The 22,001-nt window shown below is 40.4% G+C and overlaps 1 protein-coding gene across 1 annotated transcript in view; it reads right to left on the bottom strand.

Moving 5' to 3' along the window:
* Positions 1-721: 721 nt before the first annotated feature.
* The window catches only part of LOC140209904 (signal peptide, CUB and EGF-like domain-containing protein 3), a 373,983-nt gene continuing 352,703 nt past the window's right edge, over positions 722-22,001 (bottom strand). Inside the window, exons 18-22 of the mRNA XM_072278560.1 lie at positions 19,184-19,345; positions 17,470-17,667; positions 16,441-16,593; positions 9,898-9,977; positions 722-5,825 (exon numbers count right to left, since the gene is read on the bottom strand). Of these exons, the coding sequence (XP_072134661.1) occupies positions 5,673-5,825; positions 9,898-9,977; positions 16,441-16,593; positions 17,470-17,667; positions 19,184-19,345 (746 nt within the window). The 3' untranslated portion in view covers positions 722-5,672. The remainder of the gene's footprint in view (positions 5,826-9,897; positions 9,978-16,440; positions 16,594-17,469; positions 17,668-19,183; positions 19,346-22,001) is intronic.

The raw sequence follows: 22,001 nt of genomic DNA, 5'->3' as shown, positions 1-22,001 counted from the left end.
GTACTCAAAAGCTTAATAGGATTTGTCATTTTAGACTAAATGATGTTGTACATGTCTAAAGTTGCTTGTGTTTCTGGATGCTATTCTTTTGCTGTTTTTGAGCAGTTTGATCGGGACATTTCAGCAAAAGACGGCTCTGGGGACTGAACCGAAGCGGACTAAACCCGCTGCTACTGATCTCCTGGTTTGATGTTCGATATTCTGTGCGCTGCTTGCTGCCATTTGCGCCGTTTGTTTTTCCGCGCGTTGTGTGCTTGACGTTTTCTTGAACATGGTGTTACTTTGGTTTGTGGCTGCCAGCAGCAGGATGAATCTCAGAGTTGTACTCTGAATACATACTTTGCTAATAAAGGTACTTTGAATCTCTAACTATATTTAAAAAATCAGAGGTGCTGGAATTGCTAAAGTGATAATGTGGGCACAATTTGTATCTGGAAGGATATGTAATTGTGATATAAAACACATACTCTTAAGGAATTAAGTAAACTTGATCCTCACATTTTTATGACCATCTTTCCTGGTACTGTCTTGTCTTATTGGAGAAGCTAAGCCCTATGCTGAAAAACTATACATTTCCTACAAATGCCATTTTAAAGTGGATGTAAAATTAACTCCAGAAAGCTAACTGCAATAAAAAAACCCCTCATGTTTTTGGTGCTTTATTGCAATTAAAAATATATATATTTCTGCTCATTAAATGCATTCATATTTCCTATTCCTTTGAACATCATTTTTATTGAATCAATATAAAGAGCATCCACAGTTCTAAAACAGGTTGTGACTTTTGTACACAGGGAATTAAATGAATTAAAACTATTCAAGGTATTACAAAATGTAACTTAGGTTCTCATGAAGACGTACCACTCCACATAGAGTAAAAGGCAAAAAACACCCTCTAATCCAGTAGTAGAGGATTCAGCATCAGCTCTTGTGAAGACAAGTTCTGTTTAGCCAATGTGCCAAGAAATTTCCTTGTGAAAAAAAATTCTCTTGACCTCTCATGTCTGGGCCATCAGAAAAAAAAAACCCTGGTGACCAGATAACACATGCACAATGTTGTTAGGTGTTATAGCAATGCAGTTGAACTCAACAATGCTCTGGTTCAACACCTGTGAGTCCAATCTCCTCAGTATCGACTCACTTAAATAATTTGCATGTTTATACATATGATAATTTAAAATTTCTGGTCAAGTGAATCTGTACCACATACAGTAAATGAATTAGGCAATCTGCTTGAGCTAATGTTAGAGAACTTAGTAATTGTAGTAAAAGCAAGATTGGTCTTGATATAGATAGAACCATAGAACATTACAGCACAGGATCAGGCCTTTTGGCCCTTCTTAGCTGTGCTGAACCATTTTTCTGCCTAGTCCCACTGACCTGCACCTGGACTATATCCCTCCATACACCTACACCTCTCATCCATGTACCTGTCTAAGTTTTTCTTAAATGTTAAAAGTGAGTCCACGTTTACCACTTCATCTGGCAGCTCATTCCACATTCCCACCACTCTCTGTGTGAAGAAGCCCCCCTTAATGTTCCCTTTAAAATTTTTCCCCTTCACCCTTAACCCATGTCCTCTTTTTTTTCTCCCCTAGCCTCAGTGGAAAAAGCCTGCTTGCATTCACTCTATCTATACCCATCATAATTTTATATACCTCGATCAAATTTCCCCTCATTCTTCGACGCTCCAGGGAATAAAGTCCTAACCTACTCAACCTGTCTCTGTAACTCAGTTTCTCAAGTACCGGCAACATCCTTGTAAACCTTCTCTGCACTTATAACTTTCGCCACTAACACTGTGTGAACTGCAACATTGGACATGCCACATGCCACAATGAGAGATAGCCATTTCCTGCTTAGCAATATGTGCTTTTGACCCACTGGAATTGAGCTGATTCACATATAATATTTGCATTTCTCTTTCTCATTTATTTTTAAAGCAGTTTTAAAAATTTCCCCCAGGTGCATATAAATCAAAAACCATTTTTTAATAAGTTAAGTTTATGCTTCTGTCCAGGATAGAATGAAGCTGCATGACTTAGAGATGGGAAAGCAGAAATTAGGCAGAATTTTTTTTTAAATCATTGCCTTTTGTAAAGTCAGAAATAAACAGTACAGGAATTAGTGGGGAGTGGAAGAGGAGGAAGGTGAAGTGTGTGGTGTAAGATGAGGGCTTCAGTACTCATGTTTGGGTTTTGTTGATTTCAGGACACATTTGTAATGGAGTGACTGTTTTTACAAGGGAAGCTTGAACAGGTTGGGTCCATACTCTTTGGAATTTAGAATGAGAAGCCATCCAGATTTATAGAAGCTGGATAGCATAAGTGTTAGAGTCTAGAACCTGAGTGCATTGTCTCAGAATAAGGGGGTTTTCATTTAAGGCTGAGCTGAGAAAGAAACACTTCTTTGGTAATGCTTGCTCCAGATAGCCAGAGAGGCTGAATCCTTGAATGCAAAGCTGAAAAAGATTGACTTCAAGTTATTAAGTTAATCAAGAATTATGGGGATAAGGCAAGAAGGTAAATGAGGAAAGTTGGATCAGCCACAATCTTATTGAATGGTAAAGCAATTTCCAGCGGTCAGATGGCTTACTGATGTTCTCATATTGTACAACATAGTGGAGAAAAGTCCGTCCCATTTTTCAAATCATACTTATTATGTCTGATTTACATTTCAGATCTTCTCAGACATTTCAAAAACGGCACCATTTGTTCTAAATTTTGTCAGTAGCCTTCTGCATGCCAGTGTCTGCAGTGGGTACATCTAGGCACAAAAACTGCTGCAGTCATAGACAATGCTAACAGTGTTGTTACCCAAATGGCATTACTATGCATCCATTTTGCAAGGACATATAAAAGCAAAGATGAGATGCCACTAACTTAGTCTGCTGTAGTCATCTAAAACTTGCAGCTGAAGGGCTGTATTAACATGGATTTTTAAACTCCGCAGTACGTAAAGTTCATTTTAGATTTGAAGCAGGAGATGAATTCACACCTTTGTACATTAAACTTTGGTTTAGTATATTCTAAAGTTACAATTATGTTAACAAAAGAACTTCACTAACAGTTCCTATCCTTATCTGATTTATGGTGGTACAGCATTATTTATACCTGTGTCCAAACAGAAGCCAACCAGAGACTAAGAAATAAAAGACAAATGTAATCTTGACAACAGAATGAAATATTGAACACAATGACCAGTGGGTTCAGTATATTGAGACACAATGTTTTTAAACTTTAGGCATCTGTAGGTTCCAGTCCAGTCAAAATAAACTTTTTTTTGTCCTACGGCTCTTTTTGGTCTAAGCTCAATTCAGTTTCCATTATGCTTGACATTACAACATGATGTTCCTCTCAAATCACAAATGGCAGAGAAAACCATTTATACAGAACTCTATAGTTTACATCTTGAGTTCTGTAATTGAAGAGAAGTGTAGACAATATGAATATTATGCAGCAGTAAAGAGGAGAATTTGCAACTGTTGATCTTGGTATCTCATAAATAAGTTATCACCTTAAATAGCATTAAGAATTTGATACTTACGCCCCAAATATTCATGTAATATTGCAGGTCTATAATTTTTTTTAATGTAAAAAGAAGCAAAATTTAGTAAGTATTTTAGCAATGCTCAGAAGATCAGTCTATTGTTCTGCAACTTGGGTTTATGATTAATATTTTAGTTACCATTTGAAGTGTATTCAAAGAATACTATGTATATTTTGGAAGGTATCTTGCATGTTTAATATAAAGCTACATTCATCATGGATTATGTATTGATGTAGGCTTGATTGGCTGAGTTTGATATTAAAGTAACAAATCTAAATATTTAATCTAATTTACTCTTATGTTAGCAAAATGCTAGTTTACTAAATCCAAAGCCAGTACTCAGGTATAAAACTTTATTCATTGAAAAATCTGATCTGGCAACAACTTTGAAACAAAATCCTCAGTGGATTAGGGACAAAGAAGTCCAATCATTTCCTTCTTCACTAAACTAGAAAATACAGATGACCCATGACCTAGGTACAGAGTTATTTCCACTTCTATTAAAACTATAACGAGGCAGCTTGCCAACTTCCTAAAAGCACCAGGGGCTTTTCATCAGTTATCTAGATCAAGTTACAGGAGACAGACATTTTTGTGGCAGGTCAGAAGTTCAACATGCTCAAGAATGACTCCAATTGCAGCGTCAGAATTGTTGGCATACAAAATATTGATATATATAGTCCTTCAGACATTGGTGGGACCAAAGTACAATGTTTGGGTCTTCCCTGCATTTTTGCCCCATCTGTCTAGGTGTGTTGACCTCTGATCCCTCCATGACTTGCGCTTCAGTGAGACTGAGGGCTGCTTTTGTGCATCAGGAAACTGCTAAGTTGCCAAACATTCAAACTGTTACTATTGATGAGCAAATAGCCAGATTTTGGAAAAAAAGTACTAGTTGAGCACTTTAAAGCCTTTCCCACCTCCTCATCATAACTTTAAGGACAATGCATTTCAAATATCTCATGACCTAGACTGTTTTTCCTCACCATATGTCTCCTCTCATGGATTCTGGTTATTTTAGAAACAGTGCCAGCTAAAGTACTAACGTTATGTTGGATCACCATTGCTGCTTCCCATTAGAGCTTCTATTGATTGACTAATGTACATTGCGGCTTTCCATCTTAACACATTAAATGCAAAATTTCAAAAATTAAACATTTACACATTTACTAAGGATGCATTATATGCACTATTTTTAATACATGATACATGTTTTATTTCAGGATCTTGAAATTGTGGTGTCCCCAATACCCTGATGTACCTCAACATAGGTGTCGAGGTAAACAAATAAACTGTCTAGAAACATGAAATATATTTAATATATTTGAAAAGTATAAAAATTGCACTAAAATGATAACATATAGTCCATGGACCCATGGCAGAGCCAAAAGAGCTAGTGTTTGCATCATCAGAACTATACTTGAAATTATTAGAAATTTTTAAGTCCCTTTCATTTACCGAATAGTTGAATGATACAAACTTCAGCATTATGAAAAATTGGGACAAACTAGCACTAAAAAAAAATGGAAAAAACAAAAAGTGAAAATTTAAATTCAATCAAAACAATGAAAATACAAAAACCAAACTTTTGTACATGGTCAAATATAATTCTCAAGTGCAAATAAATTCCAAAGTTATATATGCGCAACATTGCAATCCTGCCACTTTTCATTATGATGTGATTTGTGGGTGATGTTGTTAAACTGCAGTGGAGACGAGAAAGGCTTCCTTGCAGATATAAATATTGCCATTTTTCTGTAGAAAAAAAACTTCCATTCAAACATCCAACAGGATAAAAGAAATCATTGCACTTTCTTTCTTATACAGGATAAAAAAAAAAACACACACAATGCAGACAGAAAGTCCTAGTGCATAAAGTATGCTTGCATATGGAGCAGGTTTTGTATATGCTCCCAGCAGTCATATATACTAGCGTACACATAAATATAAGGAATGAACAGTCTTCGTTATGATGGACTGAGAGCTATAAATAATGTACAGTGAAGTATGATCTGGGATCCTTTTGAAGAAAGCCACAAAAAAGTCAGCATAATGAAATATTATGGTTACAAAGCTGTAAAAATAAAATTCAGTTGGTCATCTTATTGCCTTTGGTCTGACAACTATTTGTAGGGTCTTAAGAAGCTGGAAACTTTGGAACGGAGCAGTTTGATAAAAGATCTTGGTAGCATCTCATTGGACTCCTGTGCTGTGTACTTGAAGTAATTTTGTGGATGTGCCAGAACATCAAAGAGAGCTTTAATCAGCTTCTTGTCCTGTAAGATTAAGAAAAAAAAGATGCATTTAATATTTACAGCCACATTAAGACTCAAATCTGTTACATGTTTTATTTTTCTCTACATCCCACACTTCAAAGCACTCCACTTCATTGCTAATGAAAAACAGGCTTAAAATTATAGACAGATTTTTCTGACCTCAAAGTAGACATCTACAAGCAATTACAATTTCCTTCTTACTGTCTGCAGAGTGTATTATGTGAAATGGTGGGAAGAAAGGATGTTTATTTTTAGAAAATTTTAAAACAAAATAATATAATTAACAGACATTTTGGGCTATCTATAAGGCTGAGTTAGATGATGTAAAGTTGTTTTCATTCAACAAAGAGAACAGCAATGTGGATCACAGTCTTGGAATAAGGTTTTGTCCATTTAGAACTGGATCAAAAGTCTGATATGTTAACAATGATTATAATACCAAAATTATACTGATATTCCTATATTTGATAAAGACCCCTTTTTTCTGCAACTGAGGAATTCTGTTGGAATGTAAGTAACAATCTGGGTAAAGACTTTTTTAAAATCTATTTTTTCATATACAGTGCCTATAAAAAGTATTCACACCGCGCCCCCCCCCCCAGAAGTTTTCATGTTTTATTGTTTTACAACATTGAATCACAGTGGATTTAATTTGGCTTTTTTGACACTGATCAACAGAAAAAGACTCTTTTGTGTCAAAGTGAAAACAAATCTCTACAAAGGGATCTAAATTAGTTACAAAATAATTGATTGCATGAGTATTCATCTCCTTTAATATGACACACCAAATCATCACTAGTGTAGCCAATTGGTTTTACAAGTCACATAATTAGTTAATGGTGCAATCAAGGTGTTTCAATTGATTGTAGTAAAAATACACCTGGATTTGGAGGGTCCAACTGCTGGTGAGCCAGTATCCTGGCAAAAAAAAAAAAAATACACCATGAAGACAACAGAACACTCCAAGCAACTCCACAAAAAGGTTATTGAAAAGCACGAGTTAGGAGATGGATTCAAGAAAATTTCCAAGTCACTGAATATCCCTCGGAATACAGTTAAGTCAATCATTAAGAAATGGAAGAACAAGGTACAGACATCAATCTGCCTAGAACAGGCTGTCCTCAAAAACTGAGTGACCATGCAGGAAGGGGACTAGTGAGGGAGGCCACCAAGAGACCTATAACAACTCTGGAGGAGTAACAAGCTTCAGTGGCTGAGATGGGAAAGGCTGCACATACAACTGTTGCTCGGGTGCTTCACCAGTCACAGCTTTATGGGAGTGTGCCAAAGAAAAAGCCACTGTTCAGAAAAAAAAACAACTCTCATGAAATCTCAGCTAGACTTTGTCAGAAGGCAGGTGGGAGACTCTGAAATCAGCTGGAAGCAGGTTCTATGGTCTGAGGAAACCAAAATGGAGCTTTTTGGCCATCAGACTAAAATCTATGTTTGGTATAAGCCAAAGCATCGTACATGATCAACAACCCACCATTTCTACCGTTTAGCATAGTGGTGGCTGCATCATGCTGTGGGGATACTTCACTGCAGCAGACCCTGGAAGGCTTGTGAAGGTAGATGGTAAAAGTACAGGGAAATCCTGGAGGAATACCTGATGCAGTCTGCAAGAGAACTGTGACTTGGAAGAAGATTTGTTTTCCAACAAAGCCAAAGCTACACAGGAATGGCTTAAAAACAACAAAGTTAATGTCCTGGAGTGGCCAAGTAAGAGTTCAGACCTCAATCCAATTGAGAATTTGTGGCTGGACTTGAAGATGGCTGAGCACTCACAATCCCCATGCAATCTAACAGAGCTTAGCAATTTTGTAAAGAGAGACGGGGGAAAAATTGCAGTGCCCAGACGTGAAAGCTGTTAGAGACCTATCCACGCAGGTTCAAGGCTGTAATTGCTGCCAAAGGTGCATCTACTAAATACTGACTTGAAGGGGATGAATACCCCCTTCAATCAGTTATTTTGTTTTATCTTTGTAATTAATTTAGGTTACTTTGTAGAGATCTGTTTTTGCTTTGTCACGTAAGAGTCTTTTTGTGTTGATCAGTGTCAAAAAAAGCCTTATTAAATCCACCGTGATTCAATGTTGTAAAACAATAAAACATTTAAATTTCCAGGGGGTGGGGGGGGGATGAATACTATTTATAGGCACTGTATCTATACCAACCAAAAGAAAAGAAAAATTTATGAACTTGCTTATAAATTGTACCATTCCATCAATTTGGCCCCATAGTATACTGTATGATTCCTCGTAGCCCATGTTCCTTACCTAAGGACCAGTGGTTTACAAATGCATGGTATCATATCCATTAAATAGGGGCCGTGCACAATTCTGATTTGATGGAGACAGTCGTGAGAGTATGGAGGAACATCTGGAGTAACTTCTGAAATGCCCGTTTCGCTGCTGCTGCTGCTACTGTGCGATCGAGAATCTCCGGAGGGAAGGCCCCAAAATCCTCGGCTTTGCCTGCTGCTGGCAGCCGGAGCAGGGGTCGAAGAGTTCGGCAGAGATGGTGCTCGGTGTCAGAGGGCTGGTCGGAGCTCGAAGTTTTCAGACGACTCAGAGTCGGACTGTGGTCGGGTATGGCAGGGAGAGTTTTCTTCCTTCTCCCGTCTGTGTGAGATTTGGGACTTTTGAGAGATTTTGAACTTTTTACCATGCTAAATGGCCTGTTCTTCATCAAGTTACGGTATTGCTTGCACTGTTGTAACTGTATGTTATAATTATGTGTTTTTTGTCAGTTTTTAAGTCTTGGTCTGTCCTGTGTTTCTGTGATATCACACTGGAGGAATATTGTATCATTTCTTAATGCATGCATTACTAAATGACAATAAAAGAGGACTGCATATCCTCATAATCTATACAAAAAAAATTTCCAGCTATGGATATGCTATCACTCTTCTCCTTTAATGATATTTTTGTCCTATGAGAAGAATGGAATGGAGGTGGGTGGGGAGTTGAGGATTAAGGACAGAGGAATGAAGGGTAAAGATTGGAGAAAATGGAGGAAAACAGGATGATGTTAAGAAAAAGCTGAGGAGAGACACAATGTGAAGCTGTGGACAAGAAAGAATGATGAAAATGTGGGGAGAGTCCCTGGTGAAGAGCTCAGGAGAATAGATGCTGGAAGGAAGGGAAGAGGAGGAGTAAATTACATAGCAGAGAGGGGTGGAGTAGTAAGAAGGGATGTGATTAATGAAAACCTTTATCCCTTCTATAATACATCACCCAAGAAAACTACAGGGACGAAGGAAGGAGGAGAGAAAAGAAAGGCAGGTGGATGTAATCTGGAATGCAGAAATTAGTGTACATGAAAAACATAAAACTACAGGTGCTGTAAATCTGAAATAAAAACAAAATGCTCAAAATGTCCAGCAGGTCAGGCTCTGCTAATAGAAAAAGACAAACTGAGCCAATATTGCACCAGTTCTAATGACCAGGACAGTTATGATCCAAACAGGGAAAAACAAGTTACAGAAACAGTAGAATTCAGTGTTGGATCCAGAAGGCTGTATAGTGCCCAGATGGAAGATAAGGTGCTATTCCTCAAGTTAACATTTGGCTTCCTTATAATAGCACAGTAGAATGCAGCTAGATAGAAGAAGTAGAAAGCAAGGAAACTCAGGTCTGTGGAATGAATAATGGTCCTCCCCCTATGTGTCCAGTTTCACCAACAGAGGTGACCACATTGTGAGCATTGAATGTAGTACACTGGATTGTAAGCAAGTGGTATGTTGCTTCACCAGGAAGGTCTGGATGGTGGGAATGCAAGAGGTCAAAGGACAAGTACAGGAAAATGACTTGAGAAGGGGAGTAGTTGGTGGAAGTGGAAGAACAGATTAGAGTGTTGTTAGGAGAACAGACCATTTGGAATACTGAAAGAGGAGGGAAAGAAAGATAAGTCTGGTGATGGAATCTTGTTGAATGTGAGCATGTTACCACTTTCTTCGACTCAAGGCCTAAGCTATGATAGATTTACTCTGGATTATAAAGATACCCTTTCTGGTATTTATGCATTCCATTGTGAGTCACACTTAGCTATTTCAAATGACTAAGTAACTTACCTTTAAAATTTCTTGATGGTTTTCTGAAGCATATAATCTACCATCTCGTACAATGTCTTCAACAAGCTGTTCATAATCCTCTGGAGGAAAAAAATGTCAGCCCATCAAACATGGGAGGGAAATTTATGTTCTCCTGTACAATTATAAACTTAGCAATCCACATCAGAATAGTTTCAGAAATCGGGCATCTCAGGACTTTGGTGGTCTAGACCAGTATACTTTCCAGAGCATTGAATACATCACTTTGTTTAATACCCAAACACATACAGATTTCACTTTTTAGGTAATGTAATAAATGTGGAAGGAACAATGATCCAATGGAAATGTGGGTTAAATTCACCAGTGAATCAGTAAAAGGAGCGGGAAGTGGAACCCAGTAAGTTCCAGCTTGACTGATTCAGATTGTTCCTTGGTGTTCCTGACCCTGGTTCTAGCTGCATTCTGGAGCACTGTATGCATCACTGGGTCACATTCTGGATTAACAAATTTCAGAAAAATTGAATGCTGCACTCTCTGTACTTTCCTGTAAAACTGCTATCTGGATCTAGGTCAGTAAACAAGGAAAATGGCTGCTCCAGAAACCATGCAGTTGTATTAATCCTGATTAATATCTTAAACTAACTTACATTTTTTTCTCTCTCCCGCCAGGGAAAACACCTGTTCCTTCTCAGATTTTTATGTGCTTATGAAATAACATCTCACTGCTCGTTCAACTTCTCCTCAGTGGAGAGCCCTCCCTTATAGAAACCAACTCCTACACCTTTAATAAAAAGACCAAAATTCCACAGGACTCCAGGAGTCATCTTATCAAAGCCTTGCATGGCACAAAATCTTTACATTCTAAACCATTACAATAAAGGCTAATATATTTACCTTTCTTATTGATCCCAACTGTATGTTAATTTCCTGTGATTCTTAAAAGAACATAATAGGAGCAGCCCACCCCCAACTGATAATCTAGATTCACAACACATTGGGGTATAGAATTACAGAGATTTGCCATCCTCAGCAAGAAGTTGTCCATACACGTCTCTTCTTGACTGTCCCTTCATCTTATGATAACTCTCTCATTAATGAAAGCATCTCAACATTTATTCTGACATTCTTACATGTTTCAATAAGATTAACCCTCTTCTAAACTCGAAAAAATAGAGAACTAATTTCTTTAGCCATTCTTGAAAAGATAATTATGACATTCCAGGAATTAGCCTAGTGAATTTCTTTTGAACTGCCTGCTTTTATGCTGCTATATTCTTTGTTTAGGAGAGGGACCAAGACTGTACAAAGCACTCCAATTGTGGCCTCACCAGTACTCTATACAACTGAAATAACACTGTCCTAAGGATAAGGAATAAGGATCAGAAATCCCACTGTGAATATCTCACATTCTGGAAACAACGTTGATCATTTCTCCACCTACACTACAGTATTATGAATCTACCACTTTCTTAACCATTTACATAGACCATCTAAATACTCTGGAGTATCTTTGTGCCTTATGTCTTACTTTCCCTTCCAACTTTCAACAAACTTGGATGCAATCCCATCATTTATCATTGGTATTGACGGTAATTAATTCAGGGCTGTGTTTTCATCTTTTTCAACACCTACTTCAGCTTTTTGGGTGGCGGAGTGGAGAGATGTCTCTAACAAAGGAGTATAAGGCACTCCGCTCTTCTAGCCTGCAGGTCACCCTTGGGCAAGGTGTAGCACCTCAGGGTCATGTGAAGTCATGGGAGCAGGTGGTGGATAGTTGTGATAGCTGGTGCATATCACAAGTCACAAGACATAAGCCATAGTAGCAGAATTAGGCCATTTGGCCTATCAAGTCTGCTCCGCCCATCCAATCATGGCTGATTCTTTTTATCCCCTCCTCAAAGCCACTCCCCAGCTTTCTCCCCGTAATCTTTGATGCCATGGCCAAATAAGAAGCTATCAATCTCTGCCTTAAATACACCCAATGACCTGGCTTCCACAGCTGCCTGTGGTAACAAGTTCCACAAATTCACCACGCTTTGTCTAAAGAAATTTTTCTGCAACTGTTTTAAATGGATGCTCCTCTATCCTGAAGGTGTGCCCTCTTGTCCTAGACTCCCTCACCATGGGAAACATCCGTTCCACGTCCACTCTATCTAGGACTTCCAACATTTGAAAGGTTTCAATGAGATTTCCCCCTGATCCTTCTATTCCAGTGAGTACAGGCCCAGAGCCATCATATGTTCCTCATATGATAACTCTTCTATTCCCAAACTCCTCCTTGTGAACCTCCTCTGAATCCTCTCCAATACCACCACATCTTTTCTTAGAAAAGGAGCCCAAAACTGTTCACAATACTCAAGGTGAGGCCTCACCAGTACATCCCTGCTCTTATATTCTACATCTCTTGATGTTAATGCTTTCCTCACCACCGACTCAACCTGCAAGTTAACCTTTATGGAGTCCTGCACAAGGACTCCCAAGTTGCTTTCCATCTTGGATTTTTGGATTTTCTCCCTGTTTAGAAAATAGTCTACATATTTACTTCTTCGACCAAAGTGCATGATCATGCATTTTCCAACACTGTATTTCATTTGCCACTTTATTGCCCATTCTCCTAATCTGCATCCTTCTGCATCCTACCTGTTTCCTCAACATTACTTGCCCCTCCACCAATTTAAGCATCATCTGCAAACTTGGCAACAAAGCCATCTATTTCATCATCTAAATCATTGATATACAGCATAAAAAGAAACGGTCCCAACACTAACACCACTAGTCACTGAAAGCCAACCAGAAAAGGATCTTTTCCAACCTCACTCCTTTAGAAAGCTCTGCTCTCCACTCCCTCCGCACTAATCCTAACCTTACTATTAAACCCGCCGATAAGGGGGGTGCTGTTGTAGTCTGGCGTACTGACCTCTACCTTGCCGAGGCACAGCGACAACTCGCAGATACCTCCTCTTATTTACCCCTCGATCGTGACCCCACTAAGGAGCACCAGGCCATTGTCTCCCACACCATCACTGACTTTATCCACTCAGGGGATCTCCCATCCACTGCTACCAACCTTATAGTTCCCACACCTCGCACTTCCCGTTTCTACCTCCTACCTAAGATCCACAAACCTGCCTGTCCTGGCAGACCTATTGTCTCAGCTTGCTCCTGCCCCACCGAACTCGTTTCTGCATACCTCAACACGGTTTTATCCCCCCTTGTTCAATGCCTTCCTACCTATGTTCGTGACACTTCTCACGCTCTTAAACTTTTCGATGATTTTAAGTTCCCTGGCCCCCACTGCTTTATTTTCACCATGGATGTCCAGTCCCTATATACTTCCATCCCCCATCAGGAAGGTCTCAAAGCTCTACGCTTCTTTTTGGATTCCAGACCTAATCAGTTCCCCTCTACCACCACTCTGCTCCATCTAGCGGAATTAGTCCTTACTCTTAATAACTTCTCCTTTGGCTCCTCCCACTTCCTCCATACTAAAGGTGTAGCTATGGGCACCCATATGGGTCCTAGCTATGCCTGCCTTTTTGTTGGCTTTGTGGAACAATCTATGTTCCATACCTATTCTGGTATCTGTCCCCCACTTTTTCTTCGCTACATCGACGACTGCATTGGCGCTGCTTCCTGCACGCATGCTGAGCTTGTTGACTTTATTAACTTTGCCTCCAACTTTCACCCTGCCCTCAAGTTTACCTGGTCCATTTCTGACACCTCCCTCCCCTTTCTAGATCTTTCTGTCTCTATCTCTGGAGACAGCTTATCCACTGATGTCTACTATAAGCCTACTGTCTCTCACAGCTATCTGGACTATTCCTCTCCTCACCCTGTCTCTTGCAAAAATGCCATCCCCATCTCGCAATTCCTCCGTCTCCGCCGCATCTGCTCTCAGATGAGGCTTTTCATTCCAGGACGAGGGAGATGTCCTCCTTTTTTAAAGAAAGGGGCTTCCCTTCCTCCACCATCAACTCTGCTCTCAAATGCATCTCCCCCATTTCACGCATATCTGCTGTCACTCCATCCTCCCACCACCCCACTAGGAATAGGGTTCCCCTGGTCCTCACCTACCACCCCAACAGCCTCCGGGTCCAACATATTATTCTCCGTAACCTCCGCCACCTCCAACGGGATCCCACCACTAAGCACATCTTTCCCTCCCCTCTGCTTTCCGCAGGGATCGCTCCCTACGCGATTCCCTTGTCCATTCATCCCCCCCATCCCTCCCCACTGATCTCCCTCCTGGCACTTATCCTTGTAAGCGGAACAAGTGCTACACATGCCTTTACACTTCCTCCCTTACCATCATTCAGGGCCCCAGACAGTCCTTCCAGATGAGGTGACACTTCACCTGTGAGTCGGCTGGGGTGGTATGCTGTGTCTGGTGCTCCCGATGTGGCCTTCTATATATTGGCGAGACCCGACGCAGACTGGGAGACCACTTTGCTGAACACCTACGCTCTGTCCGCCTGAGAAAGCAGGATCTCCCAGTGGCCACACATTTTAATTCCACATTCCATTCCCATTCTGATATGTCTATCCACGGCCTCCTCTACTTTAAAGATGAAGCCACACTCAGGTTGGAGAAACAGCACCTTATATTCCGTCTGGGTAGCCTCCAACCTGATGGCATGAACATTGACTTCTCTAACTTCCACTAATGCCCCACCTCCCCCTTGTACGCCATCCATTATTTATTTTTATACACACATTCTTTCTCTCACTCTCCTTTTTCTCCCTCTGACTATACCCCTTGCCCATCCTCTGGGTTCCCCCCCCCCTTGTCTTTCTCCCCGGGCCTCCTGTCCCATGATCCTCTCATATCCCCCTTGCCTATCACCTGTCCAGCTCTTGGCTCCATCCCTCCCCCTCCTGTCTTCTCCTATCGTTTTGGATCTCCCGCTCCCCCTCCCACTTTCAAATTTCTTACTATCTCTTCCTTCAGTTAGTCCTGACGAAGGGTCTCAGCCTGAAACGTCGACTGTACCTCCTCCAAGAGATGCTGCCTGGCCTGCTGCGTTCACCAGCAACTTTGATGTGTGTTGCAAGGATCTTTTTATTCCCACTCACTGCCTCCTACCAATCAGCTAGTGTTCTAACCATGCTAGTAACTTTCCTGTAATACCATGGGCTCTTAACTTGGTAAGCAGCCTCATGTGTGGCACCTTGGCAAAGGCCTTCTGAAAGTCCAAGTATACAACATCCACTGCATTCCCTTTATCCTACTATCCTACTTGTAATCTCCTCAAAGAATTCCAACAGGTTCATCAGGCGAGATTTTCCCTTAAGAAAGCCATGCTGACTTTGTCCTATCTTGTCTTGTGTCACCAAGTACTCCACAACCTCATCCTTAATTATTGACTCCAACATCTTCCTAACCATTGAGGTCAGGCTAACTGGTCTATAATTTCTTTTCCATGACCATTGACGCTAGGCAGACAATCTCTGAAGAGTATTGATAATGGCTATGGTCTTGTAAATACACTACCCAGAAGAAGGCAATGGCAAACCATTTCTATAGAAAAATTGGCCAAGAACTTGGAAAGGCCATGATCACCTCTGTCACACATCATGGCACATAATGATGATGATTTCTGCTTTTAATGAACCAACTGTCAATCCATGTAAATATATTAGCAATCTTATGCAAAATTAAAAAAAAAATTCATTCTTGGTAGGACCAGAGTTTAATACTCATCCCAAAATGTGCTGTGTTTGTAAATCACTGTTGTTTGTGTGGTGAAGGTACACAAACTCTGGTCAAGTGTTGAGTGTAGAGCTTGAGAATTTGACCCAACAACCATGAAGAAGCAGTCAAGTGAAGATGATTTGAGGAACAGAACAGGAGCATTCACTTTGTTGCCCTGTCTTTGCTTCCGACTGCTAAATTTGGTAACAGCATTGGGATTTTGAAAGGCGTGACAATAGACTGTGGTATATGATCTGAAGGGAAGTGTATGTAGATATTTTTGTATGTGGCTGCAGTCCTTGACCTCCTAGTTAGTAGAGGTTTGTATGTTTGGGAGCTGCTGTTGAAGAGTTGCTGCAAAGTATCTATTTCATAGAACACAGTGCAGCAGCAGTTAATCAGTGGCAATATGGAGCAGAATACTCCGAGGGAGTATCCCTCAAATACTTGGAGGGTATACCTCTAAAATTTGTCAAACACAATATCTCTTTTAAAAAGCATTGTGTTATTTTCTACATAGGGAAATATCTACAGACAGTCCCCTCCAGATCATAAACCATCTGTTAGAACGTTTTTACCAAAAGGTTCTAACTATATTCCTGCCATTGATTTTAGACTAACTGGATAATAATTCCCTTTTTTTTCACTCTGTCTTCCTTGAAGAGCAGTGTTACTAATTCATTAAATATTCCAAGTATTATTTCTGGGAACGTTAGAACTGGGTAAGGATGTTCATGATGGAAGTTTGTTTTGGTCATGCAAAATCAATATAGTGAAAGCAAAAATACCATAAAATACATATTTTTTGGTTATGTACACAAACCCAGAGCTAGCAACCATCGGTAAAATCACTTATCACAAGGCTCACTCACCATCATAGGTGACATATGGGATCTGGAATCCTTTGGCACTGTTTGCTTCATTAGTTTTGAAATTGATCCATAGCTTGCGGGATCTTGCAGTGAAAGCTATTGGCCGTTCATAGGTCTGGCAGGTCTCATACGTCGTGATAGATGTAGGTGAAGCTAATGATAACATTTCAGAATACAAAAAATAAAAATTTCATTTACAGCTTGTTCTGGTTTTATGAACATTTTATGAAGTTCGCTGCTTTAAAAATTGACAGGATGTTTTCAAAATTATGCTCTTACTGTTCCCACTTCCTTGGCTTTTGTTCAGGTGGTTTGTTTTTGCAAATGATCACAGTACCTTCAGTACTATTTATTCACACACACAAGTATGAAGTGTGACTAACTAAATTCTGCAGACCAGGGCCACCTTAGAGACTGTAAAGTGGCCGCTGAGTTAGCTGATTAGTATGATACAGCAACATAGAGTAAATGAACGAGCTCAGAAATAAATAAATCAAATGTGATAGCCATGCAATAACTCCTGAAAGGACTCAAGTATTTTGGGAGAGAAGTGGTTCAGATTTGATTAGAATGATACAATTAAAAAGCCGAACTTGCTGTCAAGGCTCACGTGTAAAAACTAGCAAATCGGTGAGATCCTTAAAATGGCAACGGTCATAAAACAACATTTAAACAGAAGTGGAAAAGAAAATTTAATCTGGGATTCTTTGAACCAATCATGAAGATTAACTCAGGCCAGTTAGCATTTTGAAGTGTGTTATAACTCAGTTCCCAAATTAACTGTCGATCTCAGCACACACATTAAAGAGACATTCTCCTTGGAATCAAAAATATAACACTTTATAATGTGGGAAGAGAAATTGTAGTCTGCATAGGACCTGACAGTAATGAAAGAAGGAATTGGCAAGGTGAAGAACAGTTTGGTTAAAAAGATGCATTATGGATGCTTTAAAGGAGTGTAGACGTGAAGGATCTGTGGATTTTGAGGGGAGGTAGGTGCATAAAGTATAGAGAACTTGGAAAACTCACAGTTTTTTCTCATGACCAAAACATCCCCACAGTCGTCCTCAATGGGTAAGAATATTTCGGGGACCACTATCAGGATTTTTCTTTTGGGAGGTGGGTTAATATTCCAGGTGCACTCCACATTTGCTGGGTAGTTTCCAGGATAGTTGGGAGATTCAATGTAGCCCGTGTATTCCCCCAGCTCACCACCACACTGTCGATCTGTAGGGAAGAGATGTACAGGTCAGGAAATTGATCTGAAGAAGCTCTGGACTCCAATAAGTAACAAATTGTACATTTACCCATGTGAAGCTGTTGATTAGACGGCAATGCGGATGTGAGACGAAAGGAAACAAAGCAAGTGCAGAATTGAGGGCTTATAAATAATTAAGTCTAGTAACCATCCAAGGGCTAAACAGTACAAATTTGCATGCTGATCACAAACTAATCATCACAGAAACCTCTGAGGTTGTGAAGAACATGAGGGCCCTACAATTCATTCAAGAAGAGGACGGAAATATCTCTACAAGAGAGTGACGTTACTGAAATTAAAAACCAGGTGAAAGTCCTCAGAATAAAGAGATGCTAACACAATAAAGTGTTTTTGCTTGCAGAAAGAAGGCCAGATACTTAAGTTGCTGAGATCATTCACATTTGTTATTGACTACAGACTGCCCTTGGAATCACAGTCTGCTATTTCTACAATGAAGAAACCAAGTGCAGAGGTGGGCTGTTCCTTTGCCTCAACAATACTACATCAAAGACAAGCATCTAAGCAAAAACCTGCACTAGATTCTTTGTTGAGATTACCGTTCAGGAAACTTTGATCAGAATAGAAAATAACATTTATGCACGACAGACTGCAGAAGACAATTCACACATCACAGCAATCAAAACAGAGCTACCTAAAAGACTGTAGGGATACACACAAAGCCGCTGGACAGGTTCTGAATGAAGATATGAAGCTATTTCACTGCAGATGCTGTCAATCATCTCCCAGTTACTGCGCTATGTAAAGTAGCAACAAAAGGTGGTAATGCACCATAGAGGAAGATCGTGGAAGTCCAAGCAGTGGTTAGAGTATTTCATTACAAATTTGGCATGGGCAACACTAGTCAGTAAATATATGATACACAGGGTTTGCAAACTACTTTCTTGTGGGATGTGACCTGTGTAATCAATCCAGCTGGCCACGTTGATTATGGTGAAGAAGTAGAGGATAACCGTTAGAAATGGCAGTGTCTAGAAGCAAATCATTTGTGTCATATACCAGCTCAGATCATGACAAAGGAATCAAGATCACACATGGACCACCTGAATCTGATACTGGTTCACAGTTTAGAACATTTGAAACTGAAAATTTATTCTCTTACTGCTGACATTGCCAGTTTTCTAAAAATGATAAACTCTTGTTGAATAAACTCTTCTAGATGAACTGAAAAATTCAGACTGAGGCGAACTCCAAGCAAATTCAGTTTTGTACAAGAATAGCTTTGGGGCTTAACTTACCTTTATGACCTCATCCGTCGTACTTTGGCAGGGCTACCAGAAGCAATCTGCACACATACCAACTCATTCATCAATTTTACTCATGTCAAGAAATGGTCAGAATAAGAAAGCACATAAAGAAGTTTCTATGAGAGTACTGTTGTCTTTATATGATCCTCTGGAGTTGGAAAGGAAGTTGCTATCTGGTGGAGAAACTTCTGTAAGTCTCAAAATATAAACAAATACTTACTTTTGCACTGTCTGACTGTAGTTGATCCATCAAAATCTGTTGTGGTGTTGCCGGGGCAGGCAATGCAGTAATTCTGTCGAAACTCTGGTTGGTAGGTACCCAGAGCACATCGTATGCACCGGTGAACAGTTGTGTTGTAATAATGGCCTGGAGAGCACTGAACTGTGGGAGTTCAAAAACAGCGTCACATCATGGACACGGGTCTTCATGGCACAACAGCGCTTACGTCAACTACTGAAAACTCTCCTGGTTATAGGTGAGTGGTGGAGGAAGTAGGGTGGAGGGGTGGTGTGTGAATGGGAGGATTGTTAATGTAGATGGGGAGAGAAAAATATGATGATAGTAGATGTTTAACGGCTGGTGTGGACACAGGGTATGCTACATAATTCTTCTGAGTTTCTGGATGCAGTTCAGCATTCAACACTATTGACCCACAGACCTTGGTGAAAAAACTCCTATTCCTTGGTCTAAATACACCACTGTTCAACTGGGTGTTGGACTTCCTAATTAACGGTCATGATGTGCGACAGTTCCTCCCTTCCCATCGTCCTCAACACGGGCGCCCACCCCCAGGGCTGTGTGCTGAGCCCATTGCTGTACACACTGCTCACACATGACTGCATGGACAAACACCCGAGTAATCACATCGTCAAGTTCGCCGATGACACAACAGTGGTGGGAGTCTCCACCAATGAGGAATAATCTCTTCCTCGCTGTCAACAAGACAGGTAAGATGGTTATCGACTGCAGACAAACTTGCAGCACTCACACTCACACCCTTCTTTACATCGGCAGAACAGCAGTGGACACTGCATTCAGTTTCAGACACCCAGGAGTACCCATCCGTACACATCCCACACAAGCTCTCATGGTCCCAAAACAGATTCCACACAATCAGGAAAGCTCACCACTGCCTCTACTTCCTGAGGAGACTGAAGAGAGCTGGACTTTGCACATCCATACTCACATCATTCTACAGAACTGCCCAAAGCATCACTGGCACCAGCCTACCTACCATCAAGAACATATATACAAGAGGTGCCGGAAAAGTGCCAGTAACATCTTAAATGATCCCACCCATCCTGCTCATAGACTGTTTATCCCACTCCCATCAGGGAGGAGGGTACGTGGCATTCACGCCAGGACCACCAGACTCAAAAACGGTTAATTTCCACAAGCAGTGAGGGTGATCAACACCTCAACCCCATAACCCACCCCCTCCACCACCACTACTTCATCACCTTTTTACAGACACTCCAGTGCCTAGCATTACTTTATGGACATACAATCAATGTATATAAGCTATCTTATGTATTTACTGCATATTTATTGTGCTTTCTTATTATTGCGTTCTTTTCTTACTGCTTTTTTTTGTGCTGCATCGCATCCAGAGTAACAATTATTTCATTCTCCTTTACACTTGTTACTGGAAGTGACATTAAACAATCTTGAATCTTTAAATTTAATGTCTATTGACTTTAAAGACAAGGTGATTACAAGATACAATTTTATAGCAAAAGCAAGATTAATCCCCCAAATCCATCAGAACTATTATTTAAAGGGAACAGCCGCCGTGAATTCATCTTTATTGATCATGTAGTAGATAAACTTGAGTGGATTCCCAATGTTATTACAGCTCTCACTGATAGCAGATAAATTATTGCATAAAATGTACACAGGTTAGGCAGAAGCCCAAAACTTACCAAAGAATTTTGTTACTACCTGATAAATGAATGACACAAGGCTTTTATCGGTGATACTGTTTGATAAAAATTGATTGTAACTGTGAATATAGTACATGACACAAGGTGCATAATTGTCTTGCATGTGACATCTCAACGTACTGTACAGAGAAAGCTGGATTTGTGCTGGGGCTGCTACAGTGTGACTGGATGCTCTTCCTTAGTTTTTAATTGCACATGAACTGTCAGGGAATGGTGTTGGTTTTACATGCAGAATCAGGCTTTCACAACACTCCTGAGATTTGTTTGAGCTTGGCTTGAAGGGCGTTTCATTAGCAGGTCCTGGTCCATGCAATTTGATGCTGGGAATGCTCCTTGACCAGGTCACATTTAATGTTTAATACGAATGAAGGTTTCTTTCGTGCAATCCATCCTGTCAAGTCATGATGCAAATCACCAGCAATCTTAAATCTGCCACCCAAACCTGTGCCCTACTACTAGAGAATGACCAAACTCTGTTCCAGCCCAACCTTTTCTGACCACTGATTCTTGACCAGTGACAACCTTCTTCATCTCAGTGCATGCCATTTGACTGACCCCAGCCCTCTCAAGCCACTACACTGGTAACTGACCCCAATCACTGACCTTCTCTGTCTAATGAGCACTGCACCCTCTACACTTGTTTACTCATCCCTGGCTGCCAAGTATCTTAGATCCTCAGCACAACCTGCACGTACATTTCCTGTGCCTCCCTTTCTCCCAACGACATAGACTTACAAGTTCATTCTCCCATGGAAGGGCCTTCAGTTCAGAGGCGCATGGTGCCTTGCGCCTTATGAGCCATTAAGTTTGGCAGGCAAACAAGAATTTTAAAATATATATTCCCACTTGGAGTACTGTGCTCAGTTCTGGTTGCTTCACTACAGGAAGGATGTGGAAGCCATAGAAAGGGTGCAGAGGAGATTTTCAAGGATGTTGCCTGTATTGGGGAGCATGCTTTATGAAAACAGGCCTTTTCTCCTTGGAGCGACGGAGGATGAGAGGTGACCTGATAGCGGTGTACAAGATGATGAGAGGCATTGATCATGTGGATAGTCAGAGGCTTTTTCCCCAGAGCTGAAATGGTTGCCACAAGA

Source organism: Mobula birostris, chromosome 14, assembly GCF_030028105.1.
Source record: "Mobula birostris isolate sMobBir1 chromosome 14, sMobBir1.hap1, whole genome shotgun sequence".
Lineage (NCBI taxonomy): Eukaryota > Metazoa > Chordata > Chondrichthyes > Myliobatiformes > Myliobatidae > Mobula > Mobula birostris.
Note: the sequence above shows the minus strand (reverse complement) of the source record. Positions and strands in the feature narration are given on the sequence as shown.